The 22736-nt window shown below is 45.4% G+C and overlaps 1 protein-coding gene across 2 annotated transcripts in view; it reads right to left on the bottom strand.

The window, feature by feature from the left end:
* Window positions 1–2110: 2110 nt before the first annotated feature.
* The window catches only part of LOC308123072 (tenascin-R-like), a 36406-nt gene continuing 15780 nt past the window's right edge, over window positions 2111–22736 (bottom strand). Inside the window, exons 7-20 of one of the 2 annotated variants that reach the window (XM_080485330.1) lie at window positions 21188–21341; window positions 20052–20321; window positions 14582–18835; window positions 11892–12014; window positions 10292–10435; window positions 8919–9038; window positions 7406–7558; window positions 6376–6518; window positions 4455–4587; window positions 4169–4320; window positions 3407–3503; window positions 3016–3171; window positions 2710–2873; window positions 2111–2591 (exon numbers count right to left, since the gene is read on the bottom strand). In XM_080485330.1, the coding sequence (XP_080341456.1) occupies window positions 2493–2591; window positions 2710–2873; window positions 3016–3171; window positions 3407–3503; window positions 4169–4320; window positions 4455–4587; window positions 6376–6518; window positions 7406–7558; window positions 8919–9038; window positions 10292–10435; window positions 11892–12014; window positions 14582–18835; window positions 20052–20321; window positions 21188–21341 (6162 nt within the window). In that variant the 3' untranslated portion in view covers window positions 2111–2492. The remainder of the gene's footprint in view (window positions 2592–2709; window positions 2874–3015; window positions 3172–3406; window positions 3504–4168; window positions 4321–4454; window positions 4588–6375; window positions 6519–7405; window positions 7559–8918; window positions 9039–10291; window positions 10436–11891; window positions 12015–14581; window positions 18836–20051; window positions 20322–21187; window positions 21342–22736) is intronic. The other variant, XM_080485331.1, reaches the window with a different exon arrangement.

The following is a 22736-nucleotide window of genomic DNA, read 5'->3' as shown; positions in this document are numbered from 1 at the left end:
TGTGTGTGTGTGTAACAGGTGATGGTTTGAGAGTTTGAGACTTTTCTTGGAGAGTTTCTTCACACATGAATTGTCACATACTGATAGTTTTCACATTCATGCACAGGCTGAAGCAAAGTCACATGACCAAATCTGATTGTAATGATTACTGATACCTCGTTACTCCTTTAAAAAGTAACTTAGTTACTTTACTGATTACTTGCTTTTAAAAGTAATAAAGTTAGATTACATCAAACTTTTTTAGTTACTTTCAAAAGCTGCTGGGGGTGGCAATATGTCTTTTAACCAAAGACAATCTCTGCAATTGTTTTCTTGTTGTAATGATTCAATGATGATGTATTGTAGCTTCCTATTATTTTATGGTACTTGAACGCACCATTAGAGTGAGGTGGTCTGTGATTGGCTGAGAGTGGAGAAGGGGGCGGGTCAGGGGCGTGACGAGATGGACTGCCTGTGTTTCTGTACCTGGTTGGAGGAGAAGGAATGGAGGAGCAACCCGGTTCATCTCTGTCTGTTCTCTTCAGTAATGTAGCGGCTTTACAGACAAGAAACTCGTCCTGCTGGACGCTACAATAGTATCGCTACAATAGTAACGCTACAATGGTAACGTTACAGTGGTAATGCTACAATAGTAACGCTACAATGGTAAAGCTACAGTGGTAACGCTACAGTGGTAATGCTACAATAGTAACACTACAATGGAAATGTTACAGTAGTAACACTACAATAGTAACGCTACAGTGGTAACGCTAAAATAGTAACGCTACAATGGTAACGTTACAATTGTAACGCTACAATAGTAATGCTACAGTGGTAATGCTACAATGGTAACGTTACAATAGTAACGCTATAATAGTAAAGCTACAATAGTAACGTTACAATTGTAACGCTACAATAGTAATACTACAGTGGTAATGCTACAATAGTAACGCTACAATGGAAATGTTACAGTAGTAACACTACAATAGTAACGCTACAGTGGTAACGCTAAAATAGTAACGCTACAATGGTAACGTTACAATTGTACCGCTACAATTGTAACGCTACAATAGTAACGCTACAATTGTAACGCCACAATAGTAACGCTACAATAGTAACGCTACAATTGTAACGCCACAATAGTAACGCTACAATAGTAATGCTACAATAGTAATGCTACAATGGTGATGCTACAATAGTAACATTACAGTGGTAACGCTACAATGGTAACTCTACTATAGTAAAGCTACTATAGTAACGCTACTATAGTAATGCTACAATAGTAACGCCACAATAGTAACGCCACAATAGTAACGCTACAATTGTAACGCTACAATAGTAACGTTACAAAAGTAACACTACAATAGTAAAGCTACAATAGTAAAGCTACAATAGTAAGTAAGATAAGTAACCTGTTTACTGGTTTTGAAATAGTAATGCATTAGATTATATGACCCCTTTTTTCAGTGACATCATCACCTGGATCAATAATCAATCATCAGGACAAGATGATTCGACTTCATTCAGACAAAAGAGACGCAGCTCTGAAACAACAGATTTATTTCCACATTGTAATAAAAGCAGATCCACAGTTTAATAAAACGTTTAATAATCCACCTAAATTCACTGTTTTATCTGTTGTTGTTGGATTTGAAGCTCGGTGTGAACGCAGCGGCTGCAGACTGCAGCTCGGACATCCTGCAGCTCGGACATCCTGCAGCTCGGACATCCTGCAGCTCGGACATCCTGCAGCTCGGACATCCTGCAGCTCGGACATCCTGCAGCTCGGACATCCTGCAGCTCGGACATCCTGCAGCGACTCGTTCATCCATCAGGCATCTCTTCATCTAACTTGTCACTCTGTGACTTCGCCACACAGACCTTCATCTTGTGTCCAGTTCCTATCTGGAACAGACTCGTTTTAACATTTCACTTTAAACTCTGTGAGCTTTACCTTCAACGTTGGGAGGGTTTTTTCTTTGTTTTACTTGTGCAGTAGTTCATTTTTCACACTCTGACTTTGAATCTATTTGCACCCGTTGGGAGACACTTTTTCTGAGGCCTGAGATGTTTTTAGAGGAATTAGAACCTGTTTAAGAACTTTAACTAAACTTCTGAAGCTGGACTGTGTGTGTGTGTGTGTGTGTGTGTGTGTGTGTGTGTGTGTGTGTGTGTGTGTGTGTGTGTGTGTGTGTGTGTGTGTGTGTGTGTGTGTGTGTGTGTGTGTGTTATGAACGGTGTTAACATGAAGAATGAAGCTGGACGGTCAAACAAACTGACTGCATGTGAACAAAACATCTCCGTCTCTCCTCGGAGCAGAACCAGGCTCTCTGGGACAATGTGTGTCTGTCCAGTGTGTTGTTCATGTGCGCCGAGACACTGCCGTGTGTGTGTGTGTGTGTGTGTGTGCGTGTGTGTGTGTGTGTGTGTGTGTGTGTGTGTGTGTGTGTGTGTGCGTGTGCGTGTGCGTGCGTGTGTGTTTCAGAAGTCCATCATCGTCACGGCGGAACGGCTCATCCTCTGGCCGGAGGCCTGAAGGCCGTCGGCCTCATCTTCATCTCGGTGAACGGGATCGAAAACTCTTTTCCTTTCCAGGAGGTCCAGACGACACCCTGAGGAAGAGGTCAAAGGTCAAACAGGAGCCTAACTACTGGTAACCAGCGGGTTAAACCAGAGGAACTGTTCTCCAGATGTTCTCCAGAGCACCGAGACTCCGTCCTATGGCTTCACCTGGTGCCGGACGCTGATGCCGTACAGCCCGTTGAGGTTTGCCTCGTGGCAGTTCTTGTACCACCAGCCTCCGCGGTACGACATGGCGCAGCGCGTGATGAAGGTGGCCGGGTCTCGGTCTCTGGTGGAGAAGATCCGGTTGTTGTGGTAGCTGAAGGAGTCGCCTGAGGGGAAAATGAAACCAGGGACCCTCGGTAACAGTCACTGACAGTTACTGTGTGGGAGTGACGAACGTAGAGCTACGGTAACCGATCACGAGCGTCTTGCTCCCGCCGGGAGACGTCGATGTGTGAGAGGTCGACTCACCGGCCGTGCCGCTGTATCCGGCCACCGTCAGCCTGTAGTTCCTCCTCCCCACCTGGAAGGTGGAGTACTGAGCGAACGCCGCCTCGTCGGCGTCCCGCAGGTCCACCCGCAGGGTCATCGGGGTCGCGGAGGTCAGGTTGTGCAGACTGTCCAGACCTGAGCACAAACCCAGACCAGTGTCCACGTTTTGAATCACACGTTTTATACAGAAGAAATGAGAAATAAGGAAGAAACTATATTTAATTCAGCTTCAAATCCTCGTTCAGTTTCATCTTTAAATTACATCCGACAGTTTCAGAGCTTTTTAGATTTCGTGATATTTTCTACAACTGCGTATTTTTCACACAAGAATTATGATATTTGGATGTTTTTTATGTTTGTTTTGTCTCACCGAGCCAGAACTCTCCGTTCACATCTCCAAACCCTCGGACGTAATCCTTCCATCCTCTGAAGAAATCCTCGGAGCCGTCCTTCCTCCGCTGGAATACCTGGAAACATCGGAAACATCGGAAGATCAGAAACACCAGAGACGTCAAAAACATACGGAAGATCGTTAGCAGGGAGGGAAAAGAACAACACTGTCAGTCTAACACCCAAATTAAACCATCTTAATCTGGATTCATGCTGGTTTTATTCTGGATTAAATGTTAATTCATGCTGGTTTTATTTTGGATTAAATCTAGTTTTATTCTGGATTAAATCTGGTTTTATTCTGGATTAAATGTGGATTGATGCAGGTTTTATTCTGGATTAAATCTGGTTTTATTCTGGATTAAATGTGGATTGATGCAGGTTTTATTCTGGACTAAATCTGGTTTTAGTCCGGATTAAACGTAGATTGATGCAGGTTTTATTCTGGACTAAATCTGGTTTTATTCTGGATTAAACGTAGATTGATGCAGGTTTTATTCTGGACTAAATCTGGTTTTATTCTGGATTAAATGTGGATTGATGCAGGTTTTATTCTGGACTAAATCTGGTTTTATTCTGGATTAAAAGTGGATTGATGCAGGTTTTATTCTGGACTAAATCTGGTTTTATTCTGGATTAAAAGTGGTTTGATGCTTGGTGTGATGGTATCCAGACTCTGAGGTTTGAGAGGAAAGTGTTTGAGGGGAATCGAACACACGGCCAAGTGGGGGGTAAAGCGTACCGTCCAGCCGCCGCCGTCCGTCTCCATGTCACAGTAAACCGTCGCTGACGCCTCCAGTTTCCCTCGAGGGAAAATCTCCACCTCTCCTGACGAGACGATGCCGTTGAGGAGCTCCTGAGAGCAGTCGGAGGGGAAGGGGAACCGCAGGGGGCCTGGGGGGAAAGATGAGGTGAGGGGGACGACAGAAGGTGAGGGGGAGCCGGAGGTGAGGGTGTGAACCACAGGGGGCCTGGGGGGCAGGGAGGTGATGGGGTGCAGGAGGTGAGGGAAAGGGGGGTCAGAGTACCGGTGGTGAAGTGGGTGGAGGTCTCAGTCACGACTGCTCCTCGTCGCTCGGCCTGCAGCTGAGCTGAGTACGACGCCCCTGGATGAAGTCTGCTCAGGCTGAACTCCGTCAGAGACGCGTCCACCAAGATCTCCTGTCCAGAAACCATGGAGACCCCCAGAGGGGCAAATACATGCAGGTGTCAAAATATTTCAGACAGCTGCTCTGCTTGACCTGCTGCTGCTCTGATGAACCGGCTGCTGCTCTGATGAACTGGCTGCTGCTCTGCTAAACCTACTGCTCTGCTGAACCTGCTGCTGCTCTGCTGAACCTGCTGTTGCTCTGCTAAACCTGCTGCTCTGTTAAACCTACTGCTCTGCTGAACCTGCTGCTGCTCTGCTGAAGCTGCTGCTCTGCTAAACCTGCTGCTGCTCTGATGAACCAGCTGCTGCTCTGCTAAACCTACTACTCTGCTGAACCTGCTGCTGCTCTGCTAAAGCTGTTGCTGCTCTGATGAACCAGCTGCTGCTCTGCTAAACCTGCTGCTCTGCTAAACCTGCTGCTGCTTTGCTAAAGCTGTTGCTGCTCTGATGAACCTGCTGCTGCTCTGATAAACCTGCTGCTCTGCTAAACCTGCTGCTCTGCTAAACCTGCTGCTGCTTTGCTAAAGCTGTTGCTGCTCTGATGAACCAGCTGCTGCTCTGCTAAACCTGCTGCTCTACTGCTGCTCTGATGAACCGGCTGCTGCTCTGCTAAACCTACTGCTCTGCTGAACCTGCTGCTGCTCTGCTAAACCTGCTGCTCCTCTGCTGAACCTGCTGCTGCTCTGATGAACCTGCTGCTCTGCTAAACCTGCTGCTTCTTTGCTAAAGCTGTTGCTGCTCCGATGAACCAGCTGCTGCTCTGCTAAACCTGCTGCTCTGCTGAACCTGCTGCTCTGCTGAACCTGCTGCTGCTCTGCTGAACCTGCTGCTCTGCTGCTGCTCTGATGAACCAGCTGCTGCTCTGCTAAACCTGCTGCTCTGCTGCTGCTCTGATGAACCGGCTGCTGCTCTGCTAAACCTACTGCTCTGCTGAACCTGCTGCTGCTCTGATGAACCTGCTGCTGCTTCGCTAAAGCTGTTGCTGCTCCGATGAACCAGCTGCTGCTCTGCTAAACCTACTGCTCTGCTGAACCTGCTGCTCTGCTAAACCTGCTGCTGCTCTAATGAACTGTCTGCTGCTCTGCGAAACCTGCTGCTGCTTTGCTAAAGCTGCTGCTGCTTTGAAGAACCAGCTGCTGCTCTGCTAAACCTGCCGCTGATACTGCTGCTGCTCTGTTAAACCTGCTGCTCTACTAAACCTGCTGCCCTGCTAAACCTGCTGCTGCTCTGCTAAACCAGCGGCTCTATCAAACCTGCTGCTGCTCTGATGAACCGGCTGTTGCTCTGGTAAACCTGCTGCTCTATTAAACCTGCTGCTCTGCTAAACCTGCTGCTGCTATGATGAACCTGCTGCTGCTCTGATGAACTGGCCGCTGCTCTGCTAAACCTGCTGCTGCTGAAGACCCTGCTGCTGCTCTGTTAAACCTGCTGCCCTGCTAAACCTGCTGCTGCTCTGCTAAACCAGCGACTCTATTAAACCTGCTGCTGCTCTGCTAAAACGGATGCTCTACTGAACCGGCTGCTCTATTAAACCTGCTGCTCTATTGAACCTGCTGCTCTGCTAAACCTGTTGCACTGCTAAACTTGTTGCTCTGTTGAACCTGCTGCTCTGCTAAACCAGCTGTTGCTCTGCTAAACCTGCACCACACTTAATACTTTGTATATTAATTTACAAAAGAGACTCAACTCTGGTTGAGTTTTTTTTTTAGACAAACTCAGATAACTTGAGTACCTGTCACACTATAAGAAATCTTGATACTTGACCAGTAGTTTTCCTGTTTTATTTTCAGGAAACAAACCTTCACTTCCTGTCCGTCGGTCTGGTATGTCAGTCTGTATTTGTCCACGGGCTGCGACGGTGGTTTCCATGACAACGTGGCGGTACGAGGGGTCACGTTGGAGGCCTGGAGGTCCAGAGACTCACTGCCATCATTTCCAGAACCTGAAAACCAGAACCACAGCTCAGACAAAATGAATCCACTTGATACGGATGGTGAAACACTATATGTAAATATATATTTGAATATATATGACAGATAAAATAACTAACACACAAAAACAGGTTTTGTTTAGTCTCGAAAAGAATCCTCTACGTATGAAAAAAACTGAAATAAATGTTGAAGAGTTGAAAAATTCACAAAATGCATTTAAAAAATGCATTAACCATTACAAGAGAAGTCAAGAGAAGAAACGTTCATTACCCTGTTGGATGTTTCATTTCTGTGTGGAGAACCATTAATGCTTTTGCTAGCTAATGCTGCTAGCTAGCATTTTGTTGTTTGTGTCATCAAAACTTTCCTAACATAGTTTCTACAAATGCTTTAAAAACTAAAGTAAATAGGGCTTGCAGATTCTAGAAGGTGTTCTTGTTCTTGTTTTTTCTTTGCGCTAAGCTAACACATAAAAGGCCGGCATGCAGCATCTGGCATCTCTCTCCTGGGACCCTGGACCACATATTAGGAGCCACTGCAATCGGACATGCTTCAGTGTTTTCAGCTCATTTCTAACACGTACTCTGATTTTACACAAATACGTGAACTTTATTCCTTCAGACTTAATGTTACACGTGTGTGTGAGAGTGTTTGTTTTTATGTCTTAGTGGGACGCCTTACATAAACAAACATTACGGAGACCGCTGTAGAGGTGAACCATACTGAATAAAAAACTGCTTGTTGATCTCTCTGGTGAGTGTAGAAACACAACATTTATAGTTCACAAGATGTCGGCCGAGTAGGTTTTCCTTTATTGTATGTTATGCACCCCTCGAGGTCACTGATGGTACTGCACATCTGATTGTCCACCCGCAGTGTCTTTCAGGAAGAAGCTCACCACTGCTGGTGGTGGTGAAGCTGGTGGAGGCCGGGGAGCTGTCCAGGTCACCCAGCTGGCTGGTTATGGTGACGGTGTAGGTGGTGGAACCTTCCAGATTGCTGAGCTGCTGCTCCGCTGCATTTCCTGACACCGTGATCCTTAACTCGGAGTCTACACCAACAAAAACAAACCAGCCACAGCTGAGAACTATCGGTCACTGCTTCAATATGAAGTTTAATTTGTTTTTATAACATTCGTTAGGTTTCAGACATGTCAGACATCACTGGCCCACAATAAAGGAAGTTATTTCTTAAATAGACTTTTTCTTTCTTACAATCACCAAACTGAATTTTAAATTATATTTTAACTGGTTTCAATTTCAGCGGAAAGAAATTTAGGCATGGGCAGATTTGTTTATATTTTACTTTGTGCTCAAAACCCAACATTGTGATTGGATATAAGAACTTGAACTCACATCTAGTTTGGCTGTCTCCACACTGTGCAATTCCTTATTTGTCCACAAGGACAAATCATAACACGACACTGAAACTCGTAAGTGAACACGAGACAACAGTAACACAGTCGCGATAATGTAGCGGTGAAAGCTAGCTATGTCATTGATAGCGACATAGCATGATGCTAACGTGGCCGAGATATGATCTTCTTTATGAGCCGATACCAATAAATCCATGTCGGGTATCACTGATAGGATGCTTCATAGATAATCCTCATGTGGACGTGGCGCCGTGTTTACGTGGTAAGAAGAAAGACCCAAAGATAATTTATTTAAAATTATCGATGTCAAACAGTATTCTTTATGTGAGCTTCACATGTGGGCATCTTTTAATCACCGTGTTAACATCACTGATCACACCCAGAAGAAGAAATTAAACCAACCAGCAGGAACCAGGAGCCAAATAACTATAATGAATTTAGTTTGATAAAGATAATAACTAGTATAGGACATTTATCCAAAAAAGACAGACATGTATCACAAGATTCTAGCTGCAGATCAGTACTAATGTTCTTTATGTGGAATCTGAACTGAGAGCGACTCGACAGTGCTGGACCGTCGTTAATGTGGTTTTAGAATATTGAACCAGCTTTGGACAGATTCAGATCACAGGAGAGCAAAACTGTAGTTTTTTTTTATCACATTCAGGTTTTTTCTGACTCATCACAATTTGGACCTTCTACAATTAAAAACAAGGTCAAAGAGGTAAGACAGCCAGAGAATTAATTCAGATTTTTTACAACAAAAAAAGAAGCAAATAGCAAAAATCTCACCAATTCATACAAAATAAACACCATATGAAGTGAAAATCAAGGAAAGGTTGAAGTAAATAATTGCAGAAAAATAAAGAAATTAAACACAACCAGACAAGTTCAGTTTGAGTTGAATCCGTTTGATTTCATTTAAACTGAGGCGTTTGTCAGAGTCACTTTGGTTTGAATTGGTCCAGAAAACTGTGAAATCTAAAGTTGAGAAACAGACAGTGAGTTTAAAAAAGGAGAATACATTTTTGTGTACCTGTCCCTGCACCGTAGACAATGGCGTACTTATCCACCGCTGCCAGCGCCGGACGCCACAGTAACAGCGCTGATGAGTCGGATACGTTTATGGCTCGCAGGTCTGTGGGCGGATCAGGACCTGAGACCAGGAGGGACCAGGAGGGACCAGGAGGGACCAGGAGGGACCAGGAGGGACCAGGGCGGACCAGGAGAGACCAAAAAGTAAGAAACTGTGTGAATACCAATGTCCTGGTACTCATAATACTGTAAATATTAATACTGCTATGAGTATTTTACACCATACATTTCCCCCTGTATTTCCAGGTATATATTTTATATATATATATATATATATATATATATATATATATATATATATATACTATCCTGACTGAATTTCCCATGTGGGATCAAAAGTCAGACCTTGTCTGGCCTTGCCAATCCTTAAAACATGTTTCGAACGAGAAACAATGACAGTGTCCACCAGGGGGCAGAGTGGCAGTGAAACTACCCGGGGACCTGAAACATTTCCAGGAGGGACTCCAGAGAGGAAACACACGGATACTTCCAGATCCTCCAGCTGCTGCAGCCGTTAAACTGAGCATGAGACTTGAGTCTGAAGCCAGAAGTAAAGAAGACACGGCCAGGCGGGCACTTTGGTTTACTCTACATCTACTTTACTCTACATCTACTTTACTCTACATCTACTTTACTCTACTCTGCTTTATTTTACTTTATAAGAGAAAAACTGATTATTTTCTCCCGCAAACTCTCTGAAAGTTTTACCCGCAATCATCTCCACTGCTATATCACTGTCATTAAAGTTACTAGTTACTTCTTTCAGAAGTAAGGGACTCCCTTTACTTTCACGAATTACTGCAGAGAAAGTACCTAATTTCCCGGTGAAGTTATTGCATTGTTTTGGTACTTTATTGAAGTTATCAGTTACTTATTTAAGAGTCACTCTCTAAATTAATGCAAACAAAGTAACTAATTACCTGGTGAAATCACTTTGTATTGCTTGAAGTTACTATTTTTTTTCTTTTAAAGGTAATGAAGTTGAGGGGCTACTTACCTTCAATAACTGATAACTTGGAGAAGTAATTTCCATTTTACTGAGGTGTGGATTACAGTTAATAGTTAATTCTTTATTAGTAGTAGATTCATTCTACTAGTTATGACAAACAAAGTAACTCACTTCCTGTTGGAGTTATTATTGTGTTGCTCAGTACATGTTTAGTTACTGATTACTTGCTTTATTATTGCAAAATAACTAAATACCTGGCAAGGCTTCACTAACTAAACTGAGTGAGTAATGGTATAATAGTAATCAGTTACTTCAAAAGTAGGTTTTTGAAAGACTTTGAAGGACTGTGACATCATGGGACTCACGTGTCGTGACGAAGTCGTTGATGGGGTCGCTCTCGTCCAGGCCGAGTGTCGAGACGACGGCGACTTCGTACGAAGAACCAGGAGCGAGCTGAGAGAGTTCCAGAGAGGAGTCCGCGGAGTCCATGGAGACCGAGACCGGCTCACCTGCACCCAGACCACCACCACGGACAACTTCCATTATCGAAGGTCAACATCCACCGCCAACCTTCAAAATCCACCGCAAATGGTTAACTTCCCTCAACAAATGGCCAACATCCACCTCTATAATCTGGATGATAAAGGAGGCAGATGCTCTATAATCTGGGTGTGAGGGGAGGAAGATGCTCTATAATCTTGATGTTAGAGGAGGTAGATGCCCTATAATCTGGGAGTTAGAGGAGGAAGATGCTCTATAATCTAGATGTTGGAGGAGGAAGATGCTGTACAATCTGGGTGTTAGAGGAGGAAGATGCTCTATAATCCGGATGTTAGAGGAGGAATATGCTCTATAATCTGGGTGATAGAGGAGGAAGGTGCTCTGTAATCTGGATGTTAGGGGGAGATGCTCTATAATCTGTGTGTTAGAGGAGTAAGATGCTCTATAATCCGGATGTTAGAGGAGGAAGATGCTCTATAATCTGGGTGATAGAGGAGGAAGGTGCTCTATAATCTGGGTGATAGAGGAGGAAGGTGCTCTGTAATCTGGATGTTAGGGGGAAGATGCTCTAGAATCTGCGTGTTAGAGGAGGAAGATGCTCTATCGTCTGGATGTTAGGGGAGGAAGATGCTCTATAATCTGGATTTTAGAGGAGGAAGACGCTATAAAATCTGGATGTTAGAGGAGGAAGATGCTCTATCATCTGGATGTTAGAGGAGGAAGATGCTCTATAATCTGGATTCTAGAGGAGGAAGATGCTCTAAAATCTGGGTGTAAGAGGAGGAAGATGCTCTATAATGTGGATGTTAGGAGAAAGATGCTCTATAATCTGGATGTTAGGGGGAGATGCTCTACAATCTGGGTGTTAGAGGAGGACGATGCTCTATCGTCTGGATGTTAGGGGAGGAAGATGCTCTATAATCTGGGTGATAGAGGAGGAGGATGCTCTATAATCTGGATTCTAGGGGAGGAAGATGCTCCAAAATCTGGGTGTAAGAGGAGGAAGATGCTCTATAATGTGGATGTTAGGAGGAAGTTGCTCTATAATCTGGGTGATAGAGGAGGAAGGTGCTCTGTAATCTGGGCGTAAGAGGAGGAAGATGCTCTATAATGTGGATGTTAGGAGAAAGATGCTCTGTGATCCAGAAAACATCTGCCTCAGAATTGATGAAGCATCACAGTTTGTGTTCAAGAGGTCAAACCACCAGATTATATGAGAGTAATAGAAACTCTTTCAATGAACAGAACCAACTGCCTGTCACTTCTTTAGGTTCAATATATCAACATGCAGGTGGTAGATTTAAAATATAACTAATCCTGTAATTACAGTAAATATCGGATTCAGATGGGAATAAAATGACCAGTATTCATTCATCGATATTTGGAGTAGAGGTAACATGTGTCTCATTGCTCCCGTCTTTCAACGTCTCGCCAATCAGACGATGGGAATCGTTTCTTCCTCACCTTCGTCTGCGTGAGTGTACGTGACCTTGAACCCACTGACAGGACTCTTTGGTTTGGTCCACGACACCGTGAGAGAGTTTTCCGTCACTTTGCTGAAGACGATGTTGGTCGGAGGCTCGGGGCCTGAAGAAGACGAGCACAGAGTCGAGGTGAAGCTCTGACAACACGACGAGGATCGGCGGACACAGATCGAACGCGAAGAGGAGAGAAGCACTGGACAGAGAGGAGGTTGACGATGGACACAGAGGGCGAGGACGTTCTGATTTATTCATTCACACGTTTGCTATTAGTGCTCCAGTGTGTATATATGTACAGAGCAGACATATATACAGTATACAGTCATATACAGACAGCGTGTTGAGACGACGGCTCCTGGCAGCAGCAGACGAGCCGCTCGCTCAGTCCTGCAAATCAAAGCGTGGCGGGAATCAAAGAGACAGAAACACATGAATAAATAAACACCAAACACTCAGATTATTAACAAATGGTGAGAATTGGAAGGAGAGCGTCACAGTGTTTGAGTGGATGGAGAGTTTAAACAGTAAAGACGTCGCTGACGGTTTTACGAAGATGTTCTGCTCAAAGGGAATAAATGGGGAATTACTCTTCATGTGTACTAATCTTAAGAACGCTTAACACCGATGTTTCAATCTGAAATATATCAGCGAGGATTATTATTTAGTCCAGAAACATGTGCGACGTGTACCTGCAGTTCCTGTTTGAGTCCAGTAGGAGGTGATAACTTCTTCAACTGGAACCTCGGGGAACTGGCCTTGGGCCGTTTCACAGGACAACCACTTCAAACCACAAAACCTTCGTAGTTTTTTTTGGGTATCTGTTTATACAATAACAGAGTGTCACTAAAAATGCTCCGACTCACATCTCTGTGTAAACGGGCAAAGACGAGACTGTTGGGAAATGCTCGGGCTCCGTCGCCGTGACGACGGGGGAAATTGTTCTCTGCTGCCTGTGTGTGTGTGTGTGTGTGTGGTTTCAGTACAAAGACAACCAACGGTGACATCTAGTGACCCAACATGGAAACTACATGGTTTTCATTGTTTCTACCATTTCCCATGGGAACCGACATTGTTTCCAGAAAGTCGCTGTGTAAACGGGAAATCTTTCTAATACGAGGCACAAAAACAAAGTTTTCACCAGAAACGCTGTTGTGTGAACGGCGACCGTTTTCATAACATGGCGAGCATCAGCATGCTGCATCTGGCTAAATCATGCTAATGCCAACTGTCTAAGAGAACCAGCGGTAACGTTCAACCTGTCAATCAAATAGCCATCAGCCCAGCGGCGGCCCTGTTACCAGCTGTGCTGTGCGGTGGCAGGTTGATGGGAAATGGCAGGGCCTGAGCTACAGCGGCAATTCAGCAGCCAATCAGGTCTCTCACTATCAGGGAGGAGATTACACTCTGAAATCCTCCAAACATGGATCCTTCGACGACATTAACAGACTTTAATTAGACCGTTTCATTTTATGATACGAAGTGAAGGACCTGTTCTGTTACCTGTGTTGTTTATCGACTCCTGGCTTATCTGAAGACGTTGTCGTTTTGAGTGTTTGAGGTTGAGGTTTGTCTGAACGCGGAGGGTGAGGACAGACTGAACGAACAGAGACCAGTGGTGGTCTTACCCTGGTCGGGGGGAGAGGTGAAGGGGTGAAGGGGTCAGTGAAGCTGGCAGTTAGCTTACCCTGAATGGGAGAAGACCAGAGAGCAGTGAATGAAATGAATCGAAGTGAAGGAGCTTTCGTTGTTACTGTCGCTTTTAATGCCAACTCAGCAGCCCATGAAACCCTGCTGGACAGACTGAAAACCCCACTGCTGGTGACAAACTACACAAATCAACATCCACAAAGCACAACCCTGGGTTGTAACCTGAGCAGACAAATCTTCTTCTACCATCAAAAGTTTCAAATCTAGAGTTTATTCTGAATTTAATTGAAAAAGATCATGATTTTTTAAGTCCTGGACGCACAGATTTTGACTTTTGTCTATAATCAAACAGAGAAATCAAACATCTTTCTGTGATCTTATGAACGTTAGAATTAAAACAAAACTGCTACTTGAGCGTTTTCTTTTCTGCTCATATAAACTTTAAAAGTAGACTATTAGAACGTCATTGGAACTGAACTTGTCTTTGAGTGAATCCAGGACATTTAAAATGTTTTCATCCGCTTCCATTTCTTGTTTTTGTTCATAATGTAAATATCGACCTGACGGCATTTTTACCTTCCCCCCAAAGCTACAAACCTAAATAACTGTTAACACATCTGAGGTTTGACATAAAAAATAACTGGCTGCGTAGAATGATCATGATTTGACTCATGAATATGACTATTTCACATATTCATGGTAACAATGGGTGCACAAACACAGCGTTAACACAGCTCTCAATAAAATCACTGAAATGAGGTTAAAACACGAAAATGCAGCCTGTAAAGTTTGTAGAGAACAAACGTTCTCAGACAGCTCAGGACAGATATTAGTTAACAGCTAAACACGTCTTTGATTGACTCGTGGGAAAAAAAGCAGCGAAAAGAAAAAGCTAGGATGTTTTTTTTCTGTGAATGAACTGAGACAAAAAGACAAAACCAAGAAGTTTTGTGACGGGGACCAGACAACACTGAACGCAGGACTGTGGAGGAGGGAGTGATGGCGCTCCGTCACAGACGTTTGTACCTGTACTGATGACAAGCTTGTGCAGTCTGGACAGAATCCCAGGACCCTTCCCCAGTAAAGTCAGGGTGTACTCTGTCTTTGGGAGGAGGTCCTGGAACTGGAAGGAGCGAGCGGAACCGGGCACCATGGTCTTGAGGCTTTGGTCACTTTCGTTTAGTTTGTGTACGGAACCAGTTGGGATCGTTGGACCTTCAGTGACAGAACCTTCAGGTACTCTGTTATCATGTTCGGTACCTCGTTGTTCGGACGGTTGATGCTTCTTCTTTGCTGCGTGGACAATGTCCCCCGACTCTTCTTTTCTTTCACTTGGCTCTTCATTTTTTCCCGCCTCTTTTCGTGTCACAACAAAGTTTTTGTACTTCCCTTCTGGGGAGTCCCAAACCAGCGTGAATCCGTCAGACGATCGGTTGGTCACACCCACAAAATCCAGAGGCTCCCTGATGACTCCGTGAGTGGAAACGTCTGACGCTGGACTCGTTGCGTTTTTACGATGGATTGGCCTTTTTGTGGTATGGTTTGAGCGGGGACGACCTCCGTTTGGGGTGACGTAGTGTCGCACCGGGGTCTGAAGCACCCCGGTTGTAGTTCTCTTTGGACTGGTGACTGGTCCTGGTCGAAAGGCCCTGGAATCAGTTTGTTTCAGGGTTGGTCGCCCTCTAACTACAGACCCTGTAACTTTACCACCATTGGTAAGCTGGTTTGATGAATCAGGACTTGTAGTAATAGTTTCTGCTAACTGGCTGGACTCTGGTCTGACTCTAGTGTCTTGGCCAATGGTCTGACTATGACGCTCTCCTACTCTTGCTCTTGTTGGTGGTTGTCTTTTTGAAGGTATGACTGGTCTTGAGGGTCTTGAATTGGGTTTTTTGATCTTTGGTTTATCTTTGATTCTAGTGGCAGGGTTTTTACCCGCATCAATATTCTCTTCTGGTATCATTCCTTCACTGCCTCCAGGGACTGAGGCACTGGTTTCTAATCTGACTCCAGTATATTGAGTTTCTGCATGTGTGTAATGCTCTGGTGTTCTTGTTATTGTTGGTGGAAGCCTCTTTGGGGGTGTAAATGGTTTTGAATTTGGTTCCTCAACTGTAGTGTCTGTGCTCTGTCGGTTATCTACGCTGTCTTTTGGTGTATTTTGTTTGCTACCATCGAGCATGCTAGAGTCTGGTCTGCCTGTGGAGTCATGGCTCTTAATCTGCGTGGGATGCTGTTCTGTTCTTGCTCTTGTTGGTGGTACCCTCCTTGGAGGTAGAACTGGTCTTATGTGCCTTGAATTTGGTTTTTGGGAGACTGGTCGACCTGCGATTATAGTTCCAGGGTTTTTACCAGCAACAACATTCTCACCCGTTTCTTTACTGCCTTCTGCCTCTACAGCGCTGGTTTCTGATCTGCCTCCAGTGTCATGGCTGCCTCGTGAATTGTGATTCTCTCCTTCTCTTAATGTTGTTTGTGGTTGTCTATTTAATGGTGTAGCTGGTCTTGAATCGGGTTGTTTGAGAGTTGGTGGACCTCTGATTACAGTACCTGTGTTTTCATTCGCATCGTCAGTCTCTTTGCTAAGAGTTTCTTCTTTATGCTCTAAATCTGAGGCAGTAGTTTCTGGTTCGACTCTACTGGAATTACTGTCTTTTTGAGAAGGATGTTCTCCTGTCCCTGTCCTTGGTGGTGGTTTCTGGTTTATTGGTCTGACTGGACTTGAGGTTCTTGAAGCAGGGGTATTGAGTCTGGGTCTTCTTTTGCCTGTAGTGTCAGTGTGTTTTCTAGGGTTGGGACTGTCTTTGTTGGTAGTTTCGTCACCACCGCCTGTATATAAGGAGATCGTTTCTGGTCTGACTCTAGTGCCATGGCTACCTGTCTGAATGTCATGCTCTTCAATGATAGTTTTTGTTGGCGGTCGACTCATTGGAGGAGTAATCGGTCTTGAGGTTTTAGAATTTTCCTTTTTGAGTGTTAGTCCACCGCCAGCTGTGCTATGTTTGACATTGATATTGGTATTTGTTGTGACACTTTCTTCATCTTCTCTCTGTTTTAAATCATCAGGTCTTGATGGTATTAAGGCTCTTGAATGAGGTTCATCTGCTGTTGGCCCTCCCTCAACTGTCGTGCCAGTATTTTCCTGTGGAACTAAGCTTTCGTTTAGTGTGTCAGAACCTGTGGCATTAATCCTTTCATTGTACTCCCGACCTAACTCTTCAGTTTCTGATCTGATTCTAGAGTCGTGTTCATGTGTCGGAGTGTGATGCTCTCCTGTAATAGTTCTTGTTGGTGGATGTCCCTCTGCAGGTGTGACTGGTCTTGAGAATCCTGGATTAAGTCGACTTGAAGTTTGTCTGTCTTGAACTTTAATGGTCATAGTTTCTTTTTCTAACTCATTGCTTGGTCGTCCGACACTGGCAGCTGGGTTTTCCCTGAGACTATCCCTTCCTTGTTGGCTGGGTGGACCTCCGGGACCAGATCTATTGCCGACATTGAGCCTTGTGTTTGGGACTAGTTTGCGTATTGGACCCCTTTGTGGAAATCTTAACTTTGTGCGGTTTTGAGCAGATCCATCTATAAGTTGAGGCCGTCGGATGATGCCAGTTCTCCTATATGGAGGATGTGAAGGAGGTAACTTTTCTTTCCGAGTCTGATTGAAATCAACGGATACACTTCCGCCAATAGTTCCTTCATTCTCCTTAGTCTCCAGTCCGGTATCAGATGAACGTGAGCCCGTCGATATCAAAGGAGATGATGTGACAGACAAAGACTCTTTCTTGGTCTCTGTTTCTGGATTTAAAGGTCGAGAAGGGCGAGTGAAAGGCCGGCGGATCGGTTGGGTTCGATTTTGTAGAGGTGCGACATGAAGAGAGGGCTGACGTGGGTGTCCACGTTGTGGAGGACGTCGACCTGGAGCTTGTTCTCTGTCTGTCAACATAATGTTCTGTTTGACTCCTGACAGTGTGGGCATTGCTGCCCCCTCTTTGTTCTCACTTGGATAATTCACTGATGCCACCACCTCATCTGAGGATGACTCCTCTGATCCAGACAGAGGCGTTGGAGACTCAGTTTGGGTTTCTGGGTTTAGACGAGGAGGGAAGGGATGAGGAACTGTCGAATCAAAGTTTGGATGTGGACGACGTTCCAATCCATGTTTTGGCGGAACCCCGCCATCCACTGAGAGTGTTGGTTGTTTTCTGTCAGTCTTACTTTTGCTGTCTTCAACATTTAATTTATGGTTTCCAGGTGAATCCAGGTTGTCTGGGACGGATGATGAAGGTGAGGAGGATGGTGCCACTGTTGAAAGTGATGAAAACTCTGACGATTCTGATGACGAAGACTCTGCGGGGGATGAATGCGACGAGGAGGATGAGAATGAAGACAGAGGAATCAAACCGCCTAAAAGCTGCTTCTTCACAATGTTTTCATCATGTGAGAGGTTTGATGCTTTGGACAGGTGGATAGAAAACGTTGTGACATTCAGATTTTCAAACGTGTCTGTGAGGAGTTTATGTAAAGGATCAAGGTCTCCAGAAGGAGGCGCTGCAGGGTCTGGGTTCAGTGTGCTTCCCTGCAGCCCTGTTCCCCTGTCTCTCAACCTGCTGCTTCTGTCCTTCACTGGTAATCTGAGGTGGGTCACTTTGATTTTATTCATACATTTCTTTTGTTGGCTTCCAGCCGGACCGGTTGGCTCAGCGACGGCCGGATCCGTGTCATTTCCGCGACTCGCCGTGCCAACATCTGGTTGCTCTTTGGAGCCAGTTGGTCCCTCGGAGCTGCTCTGCCTGTTTGTCTCTGAATCATTCTCTGGCACTGTGGCTGGAGTTTTGTCATCTCTCCTGTCAGAGCTCGATGCGCTCAGGTCTCTCGCCGAGGGTCCGACTGTGAGCACACCTGGTTTAGATTGTTCAGGTACCATTTGTCCCGTCCTCTGTGCTGCAGCTGAGCCTTTCTGCGGGGGTCCTGATGGTCTCCCATCTGTACCGCCTCTGACGGAGCTGAAACGGGAAAGTCCAGTGACCTTTGGCTTCCCCGGCAGCAAGGGTCTTCCTGTGACTCTGAGTTTGGTGCCGTTCACTGCCATTGCTTTGCTGATGAGAGTTTTAGCTCGTGATGTCAGAGGGACTTTGTTCCTGACAGAGCCCAGGTCCTTGGTCTTCCTCCCCTGATGGTCAAACTTAGGAACCTCCAATTGAGGGTTCGAGTCTCCGTCCAGGCCGGGTGCTTGTGTGATCGGCAGGGTCAAAGCCGCCGTGGTGAGCCTGGGTAATGTCACTCCTGAAGGTGTGAAGGGAGCGAGCATTTGCATTAAACACTAAGATTATCTCAGGCTGCTGTAATCCAGACGAGGTCTCATCTAACAGAGGAGGAAAACATGTTTAGTATTCATGGTAATGGAAATCTCATTCACGACATTTTGTTTGAAACAAGGCGAGAGCAGTGGAGTCCGTGCAGCACCTGTGAGGAGCAAATTAAAAAGTAATAGATGTTTTTGTTGGAGCAGCATGGCGACGGCGTCACTGCAGAGAGGAAAACCACACGTGTTAGCTCAGTTCGTTAGTTCGCCTGTGGAGGGTCTTGGGCAGCACTTCAGCAAATTAACATTCATTGTGGAGTTGAGCTGCACTTAAATGTGTTTTAAATCTGTGGATGATGAGGTGTTTGAAAGATTCATGGCAGTGCTGAGGCTGATCTCACCTGCACGGAGCCAGAACCGGAAACATCCCACTGACGGCAACAACCAGCACGCAAAACAATCAACTCCTGAGAAACTCGGAGCGTCTACACAACATGCTCCTATCAGACTCTTTGTGCTGGATGTCTTACATGGTCAAACTGACATTAAAAGCTCTCTTGAACTCCTAAAATGTTTCCCAGATGAGATAAAATACAGCAACAAGACATCTGAGTAAAGATGAAAACACTTCCTGTGGTCAGCCTCTTCGTCTTCACACTAAATCACATCAGATCTTGGAAAGATTGACGATATATCAGTCATATCCATCGGATATGTGGCAGCAGAGGCTGTGATGCTTCCAGGGTCGTGTAAAAAACTAAGTCTTGACAATTATCTTTCTCTCATTTCTCCATCTGTAACTCCAGACTTTATTAAACTCTTGACTATTTGAAGGATCCGTCAATTGCACGATTAAAACAATTTTGAAGAAGCTAAAAGCTTCAACCCTGTTGATATTCTAATGTGGAAGGAGCTTATTTAAAAGTCTTCATAATTGAAAAAAATCCAGGATGAAGAGTTGGCACAAACTGACCACGCCCCCTTAAAACCCTTTAAAACCAGGCCCACTTTTAACAACACACCGCCTTAATAGGCACAAAACTAGAGAAGATACATGGTTAATATTTCGCTCATGTAATGAGCACGAATAATTTGAACACATTTTGAGAGAAACCTGAGAATTTGAGGAAAAAGTTTCCACTAACGTGTCTGACCCGCCTCAGAGGTGACCTAACATCTAATCTGGTTTCCACTCACCAGGAACCACCTGCGTGGCGGCCGGCTCGCTGCGACCCTCGCTTCCTTCCGCCACGAGCAGCACGTCGTACTCGCGCCCCGCCTCCAGCTGCTGGATGTGGGCGGAGTTTTGTCCGAAGGGGACGGTGATTTCCTGGCTCCTCCCCCGTCCGTCGCTGGGTGTGACCGTCAACAGGTACCTGTCAATAACGGCCCGGGACTCCTCCCACTGCACCACGGCGGAGGTGGAGGTGGTCTTGACCACATGGAGGTTGGAGGGGCCAGCGATGACTGCGGGAACAGTTCAAGGAGTTTCAGTTTTGAGGTTTTCTAGACTCAAACTTCGTCTGGAGGAACAGCGGATGTTTCATTCTCGCTGCAAGTTTGGAGACCTGAACTGCTCACATGTACCAACATGGCACAGACACATTTTGCATCTGAAGATAAAACTCTCCACTTCCTGTATCTGCCACAGCTGACGGACGATGTTCCCCTTCAGAGCCGCCCAGCAGGCTCTCGGCTCTGGGGTGGCCAGTTCATCTTCCTGAGAAGAAGACAGCCAGACGCAGGACTGCTGTGGATCGCCAGGCGATCGGTCGTAATTCTGCTTGATATGAATGTATGTCTCAATTAAAATCAACATGAATTATCAAACACGGTTTCAAACTACAGATGCTGCTCTGCAGGAGTCGCTGTCTTTGTATTAATTCTTTGTATTTCTTTCTTGCTCTGTCAAATGATGGTGATTGTTAATATTAGAAAAAATGGGTGAAGCTCCCGCGAGCATGAACCACGTACGATAAAAGATTGAAGTTGGCACCTTCAAAATAAACTAACAAACCAAACAATGAACTGACCAACAGACCAGCCAAACGAACAACTAATCAACCAACTGACCAACTAACCAACCAACCAACCATTCAACCATTTTTTAACATTTCCTTTCAAATATATTTGATTTAAAAAAAATTATGATTTCCATATTTGTTTAATTCTGAATGCATTGTTTCTGTGTTTTCCAACCGTTTAATGACTGCTAATATCTGACAAAGTTCAAATCAAATGACGAGACATTGGTTTACAACTCTGGCCTTTTGGGTCTGTGAGGAATCCAGCTGCAGGTCGGATTAGGATTAAGAACGCAGGATTAATCTCACGGGTCCTGAAAGTGGTGGAGGTCTCTGCTCCTCTCCGCCCGTCCAGCTCGCCCACCATGCTGACACTGTACTCCTGGCCCGCTGCCAGACCTGTCTGAGTGAAGGACGACAGGCCGCCGTCCACCTGGACCGGGATCAGATGGTCGCTCTCCTTCTGTCGGGTCAGAACCACAGAGAGAGGGAGAGAGAGACAGAACAGACTCAGTGAGTGGTTTAGCAGGACACTAACAAAAACTGAATGTTGGGGGGGGGGGGGGGGGGGGGGGGGGGGGGGGGGGGGGGGGGGGGGGGGGGGGGGGGGGGGGGGGGGGGGGGGGGGGGGGGGGGGGGGTTCAGGTCCATGAATGGCCTGTCAACAACAACGACGGACTACCTGCTCCAGATGGAGCTGCAGAAGCTACTGATGCATGTCGCTTTAATAAGGCCAGAGCATGATTTCTCCAATACCAGGATTTCTTCATGCACCGTGTCTTCTTCTGCAGTTTTGGTGTATTTCTATGGCAGACTTACAGGGCCCCCTATTTGCCTATCATATGTACTGCAGCATTTTGAGTAGGTTTCATGGTGTCACAAGTCAATGTTGAGCCTTGGAAAAAGGCGATCAAAAGAAAAATAAATAAATAAAATTTAATTAAAAAACACATCAATGATGAGGTTTGAACCAGGTCATAATGTTTCAATGACGACAACTCTGCCACTCGACCAATGGAAAAGGTGCAAATTGATGAGATTCTTAAAAAGTATTCCTCACCGTGTCACACTACTTACTTTAATTGTTTCTGCTAAACGAAGCCTTTCAAACTCATTCTCATAAATAATCAAACTAATATATTTTGATTCTTAACTGTTTGTTAGCTTTAGCTGCTAACAAGCTGGTATTAATGACGACTCGCTCCGGTTCTGTGAAGCTCCGCCTCAATCAGCACCAGCCAATCAGCTCTGAGCATCTAATGACGTTGTTAGTGGGGCTTCGGGCTTCAAGCCCCATGAGGAATTAAAATCACGTGAACTGAATGAACGGAGCCACAGCCTGAGCATGAACACTTTACTGCATCCAATACACACTGCATGGTGAGAGAGGGGCGAGCTACACTAATGCAATACACACTGCATGGTGAGAGAGGGGCGAGCTACACTAATGCAATACACACTGCATGGTGAGAGAGGGGCAAGCTACACTAATGTAATACACACTGCATGGTGAGAGAGGGGCGAGCTACACTAATGTAATACACACTGCACGGTGAGAGAGGGGCGAGCTACACTAATGTAATACACACTGCATGGTGAGAGAGGGGCGAGCTACACTAATGTAATACACACTGCATGGTGAGAGAGGGGCGAGCTACACTAATGTAATACACACTGCACGGTGAGACAGGGGCGAGCTACACTAATGTAATACACACTGCATGGTGAGAGAGGGGCGAGCTACACTAATGTAATACACACTGCATGGTGAGAGAGGGGCGAGCTACACTAATGTAATGTAATGTAACCGCAAGAGGAGACCAAGAACCAGGGAGGACAGTCCTCACATAGTACTTAT

This window comes from Lipophrys pholis (genome assembly GCF_963383615.2).
Source record: "Lipophrys pholis genome assembly, chromosome: 17".
Classification (NCBI taxonomy): domain Eukaryota; kingdom Metazoa; phylum Chordata; class Actinopteri; order Blenniiformes; family Blenniidae; genus Lipophrys; species Lipophrys pholis.
The sequence above is the reverse complement of the archived record's forward strand: the minus strand, read 5'-3'. Positions and strand labels throughout refer to the sequence as shown.